The 5,488-nt window shown below is 33.2% G+C and overlaps 1 protein-coding gene across 1 annotated transcript; it reads right to left on the bottom strand.

Annotated features, from left to right (window-relative positions):
* Positions 1 to 4,557: 4,557 nt before the first annotated feature.
* Positions 4,558 to 5,285, bottom strand: LOC132175144 (cold and drought-regulated protein CORA-like). Its single transcript, XM_059586987.1, has 2 exons — positions 5,117 to 5,285; positions 4,558 to 4,908 (listed from the first exon to the last, which is right to left on the bottom strand). The coding sequence occupies exons 1-2, from the start codon at positions 5,202 to 5,204 to the stop codon at positions 4,706 to 4,708; spliced, it is 291 nt and encodes a 96-aa protein (XP_059442970.1). The 5' UTR covers positions 5,205 to 5,285; the 3' UTR covers positions 4,558 to 4,705.
* Positions 5,286 to 5,488: the final 203 nt, after the last annotated feature.

Here is a 5,488-nt window from a genome sequence, read left to right as displayed (position 1 = left end):
TGAAAGTGAAGGGTGAGTTACTGCATTGTGGCTCTCCCTATTTATACACAAGTTTTGCAAGAGAGTAGTGAGGGAAGGGGGCGGCTAGGGCACCAATAGTTTGCTTCTTCTTTTGATGATACCGATAGGATCAGTGTGCCAAGTAAACATTGGTGTCCGAGAGTTAACATTTAATTTATTTTTAATTAGTTTAGTAAAAAGCAAGTTAATGATTCATTACCCAAAAAAATAGAGTTGGATCTGTTCAATGCTGTCATTATATATACAAGGTGGAGGTTTTGTCTAACATATGCATTGAAAATCGTGGTACATGGTTATCAAAAGTGGTGTACCCATCTATATATATCATATTAATTAATTTGTCTCCATTCCTTACGAAAGCCTCTGCATGTTTAGGTACATATTTGGGAAAAGAGTAAGGTCAAAAACTACATTTATCTTATGATTATTTTATAATAATAATGTATTTGTGTTAATCAATTCTTATCTTAATTAGTTTTTTTTTTTTTAAACTAAAAAAATCCCAAGTTTAGTTCTGATATATTGTCACATTAGCATTACGATCTTTGTATGAAAACACTTTTGTTAATTTGAATCTTACTATGGTAGTCTAAAAGTTAAGTTGATAGAAACGTAAAAGTAAATTATAGAGTGAAAATTAAATTTGAACTCAAGAACTCCGCTATATATATATATATATATATATATATATGATACCAAGTGTTAAATCACCACTTATTCTAAAAGTTTAAATTGATGAGAAACAATATATTGGTGTCAATAATTTGCCCATATTTTTCTTATATTCTCTTACAAATTCAATAGATCAACCATTAGATTTGTGGGATCTACCATTGACTTATATGAGGTTCACATAAGTCGATAAATCTAATGGTTAATTTTTAAGATGATATAGAGAAAATATGAGCAAAATATTGAAACTATCATTTCTCTAAATTTAATATTTTAAAGTACTTCTCATGTGTCGGACCAAACAACACTTGAACTGTTTGATTGAAATAGAGGTAAATGACAAAAACAATATTCGAACTCAGGACCTTTGTTATAATATATATTATGTTCAATTATCACTTAACCCAAAAACTTCAGCTAATAAGAAATTGTGAATGTGGTCATTTAATCAATATTTTAATACCATGTCAAATCACTAACTATTCAAAAAAACTTAAGCGGATAGAAAATAATAAATGTAATTATTTAAATTAAAATTTTAACAGAGTACTTATGAATAGATACAAAGATGGCTATAAATTAAATATATTTGAATTCAAGGGCAGAACTACCCCAAGTTTAGGGTTGTATTTAGTTTCTGGGTTTATATATCTGTCTAAACTCTTCAAGCTGATCATTGATCTTTTTCTTTTCTTTTCTTTTCTGTTTTATCAGCTTATTTTAAGTCTATGAACTCCTTTTCGTAGAAATTGGGCAGCAAGGCGAATCAATCCCTAGTTGGGATTTTTATTTTGCATGCCTGGTACATCTTTACAATCTCTGAAAGATAAATATGACTATAATCATATGATAAATAATGTTTTTACATATAAAATCAACCTAGCTATGATTTTGGATAGTTCATATATACTTATGCAAATGGCTGAACTATTCCCATTAACTGTGGGATGGTTTGGCTACCTTCAGATGTTGCTAGAGGGAGTAGTCGAAGTGGCGAACCACCCCCTAGCCATTTGGGAGTAGCCAAACCACCCTCAAATGGCTGAGGGATGGTTTGGCTACCCCCATTTGGTCAAAGTGAGTGGCTAGGCCACCGTTATTTGGCTAAGAAGCCACCATCATCTTTCATCTTTTTCTTTAATTTTAAATTTTTAAAATTAAAATTTTTCTTTTTTCTTTGTATCCAAATTGAGAGGGATTTTTATCATATTGAGAAAAAAAAAAAAAGGGTCATTTTATCTTTTTGACGAATAAAAGGGGTACAATATTTTAATTTTTTTGTAGTTTGGGGAAACATTGATGCAATCTTTAGTTTTATGAGAACATTGTAAATTAGGTGTTAATTTGAGGAGATATGTGTACTCTTCCTTTAAAAAATTTATTACCATTGTTTTGTCAACATCAGTCTTTGTATATTAAGTGTGAAATCAATTATTCCTTGTTCAATTTGTTTTATTAATTATATATCAAAGGATTGCATATCCCACTTACTCAAAAGGGGGCGTGTTGAAACAAGCATGAAGAAATAGTCTTAAGGACTTAATTTGTAAACATATGATTTAGGCAGAGACATAATTTGGATATTGAAGGGATGTTAGCCTTCCATATGTATTTTCTTAATTTTAGAAAGTGAAGAAAAAGTTAGAGACTTCCCAATATGCTCATGATAGTAGCAAAAGTAATTGGCGTATAGCATATGAAGATATATATCATGTCATACATATGTTGGGAGATTAATATATACCTTTGGGGAGTCTTTTGTAAGGCATAATATAGCATGTTGAGACACCATACAACCCAAAAGCTTAAGCTCATGGGTTTTGGCCCAACAATACTATACTAACCACACACATTTCTTATATATTTCCAATGTGAGATTTTATTCTTTTTACACTACTCATGCACACATATACTCAACAATCTCACCTTTATGTGTGAGTTCATCACCAACTCCCCATCACTTATGAGTCTTTTTACATTTTCAAGAGCGTCACCCATACAAGAGTTACGGGAGCCGGCACAACTCCACACCAGACACGTACTAAACACCCATCCTAGGAAACTAAACCTGGCTCTGATACTAGTGTTAGGTGGTCTTAGGTCTTTCTCAACCTCAAAAGCTAGCTCAAGAGATGAGGCTTTTCTCCCACACTTGTAAACTGACCATCGGTCACTTCCACAACCGATGTGGGATAACCCCAACAGTGTTGGGTGGTATTGGGCCTCTCTCAACCTCAAAAGTTAGCTCAAGAGATGATGTTTTTCCTCACACTTATAAACTGACCACTAACCCCTTTCACAACCGATGTGGGATAATGAAATCTCAACAATCTCCTCCTCACACATCGGGCTAGGGGTCGGAGCAGAGACAACCCGTTTCTCCCACGAACTATTAGGCCAAGACTTGTTGGTTGAACCTGAACTTTAATAAAAGTTGTTGGAAAATTAATACCTTTGGGGAGTCCTTTTGTGAGACATAATATATATAGCATGTTGAGACACCACACAACCCAAAAACTTAATTAAGCTCATAGGTTTGGGCCCTACAATGTTATATTAACCACACACACTTCTTATATATTTTCAATGTAAGATTCTATTCTTTTTACACTAACACATATACTCAACAACATATTATATATATAATATATAATATATTTATACATCTTCATGTATGTTTTATATATAAACGTTTTGTATTATAGCGAATATCATATAGTATATGTTAATATTTACTTTATATATACTATATGAAAAATTAATATATATTATATATACTATATCATACACACTGCAGGGATGGAACAGGACATTTTATAGGAGGGGCCAGCCAATTTTTTTTTTTTTTTTTTGGTTCTTTAGAATTTTTTTATTAAAAAAAAAATTTAGATTTTTTTTTTATAAACTAAAGACTGCCGTAAGGGCAAAAAAAGTGGGCATTTGAAAGTAAGAGTCAAAAATAAAAAAACTTAATAGGTATGGTCCAAAAAAATTAAGAATAGGGGTAACAAATTTAAAAATATCATGCACTTGGCATTGGCAAGAAGCCTTGGAGGATTAAAAAGAGAGAAGATATGGAGCGACCTCTGCAAAAATTATTGCAAGCCAACCCTGGCAACCCATGATGTAGAATGAGAAATGTTATAGATATCATATTATTATTTTATAATTATTTTATAATGTTGGTTTCAGTGGCGGATATGTTTACTTAAATTGTATTTTTTATATTTTCAAAGTTTAAAAGATACTTGAATATGAATTAATATTCTTCAAAAAATGTACGACCATTGACATGTGCTATCTTCCTGATTTATTTATTGCTTTGGCCTACCATTATTGAACCAAAAACTGATGTGTCAGATATGGATGGGTGACACGTCGCTTTCATGTCGGTTTTTCTCCAGTTTTTGTGCCGACTGTTCCCTGATTTCGTTTTTTCTACAAAACATATGCACGTTGAGAACAACTTGCACTACATGTAATATGTTTACTAGTGAGTGGTGTAGAGTCGTAGACATTTAGACAACGTCCGCACGTGAATTTAGGATAATTATTATTAAAATTTAATTTATTAATAATCTTAAAAATTATGTTCCATTTAGAAGAACACAAAAAAATTATAATCCTCCTTTACCATTACTCTCTGTCATGAAAGGCATGAATTCTTTGCTCTGTTAAACAACTTCTTATATATGTTGAGAAGGAAATTAACTTGCATTTTCCTTATATTTGTTAAATTGTGACTTCTTTTTCTTTTGTTGTATATATATATATATATATATATATCATTTCTTGAATCAGTCATCGGGTGATGATACTGATGGATTGAAATAATAGCTAGGCAGATGAGAAGTGCAAGCATAGTGGGGATTTCACACCTTCAAGATTGATAGTAATACATAATTAAAAGGTACAAAGATAAAGCTTATAATTAAGCTACACAAACGGTGCATCTTTATTGGCATACATATTTATTAGACATGCACCCATACATACATGCAGAAGGATTTGTCTAATTTTTGTTGGTTTCAGTTTCGGTTTCTGTCTCGCTAGCACCACCGTGTCCTGGGGGATGGTGACCTCCATGACCACCATGTCCATATCCGCCACCATGTCCATGTCCTCCACCATGACCATATCCGCCACCATGACCATATCCTCCGCCATGGCCATATCCTCCTCCATGGCCATATCCGTCAGTTTTGACATTTTCCTCTACAAAAAATGAGTTGAAGAAGTTAAATATCACAACGTACGTACACATGGCTAAGGTAAACTATAATTATAAATATAAAATTGCTAAAACGAGCCTCCGACGTAAAAAAAATAAAAAAATATAATAGCGCAAGAGGGCACATATATATATATATATACACTAATTAAAGAAAGTACGAAACTCATGGGTTTGAGCTAGCTGCCTCACCTAGCTCACGAGCTGAGACATGGGAGGAGATGAGAAGCACAACAGCAAAGACGAGGCCAAAGAGAACAAAGGTCTTGGAGGAACCCATTTTTGTGTTAACAAGGAAGGAGATTGGAGACAATGTAGTACTCCTAGATGATTCTGTGTGTAAGTGAAGGGTGAGTTACTCCATTGTGGCTCTCCCTATTTATATAAAGTTTTGCAAGAGAGAGACAGAGAGAGTAGGGACTAGGGAGGGAGGTAGGGCAGCAAAAGTTTGCTTGTTTTTGACCTTACCGATAGGATCTTATCCTCATTTCTGACAAATGTAGGGCTCACTTGTCCTTACGGGTAGCGGCAGCGGGCAGTCCACTCATTTATAGGGATAGATAG

Source organism: Corylus avellana, chromosome ca3 (assembly GCF_901000735.1).
Source record: "Corylus avellana chromosome ca3, CavTom2PMs-1.0".
NCBI classification, from domain to species: Eukaryota; Viridiplantae; Streptophyta; class Magnoliopsida; order Fagales; family Betulaceae; genus Corylus; species Corylus avellana.
The sequence above is the reverse complement of the archived record's forward strand: the minus strand, read 5'-3'. Positions and strand labels throughout refer to the sequence as shown.

Bases quoted from the DNA above. Each gene is read 5' to 3' on its own strand.
- LOC132175144 (XM_059586987.1), bottom strand. From the start codon at position 5,204: ATGGGTTCCTCCAAGACCTTTGTTCTCTTTGGCCTCGTCTTTGCTGTT. The intron at 4,909-5,116 runs GTGAGGCAGCTA...CATTTTTTGTAG, and splicing joins TGTCTCAGCTCGTGAGCTAG to AGGAAAATGTCAAAACTGAC.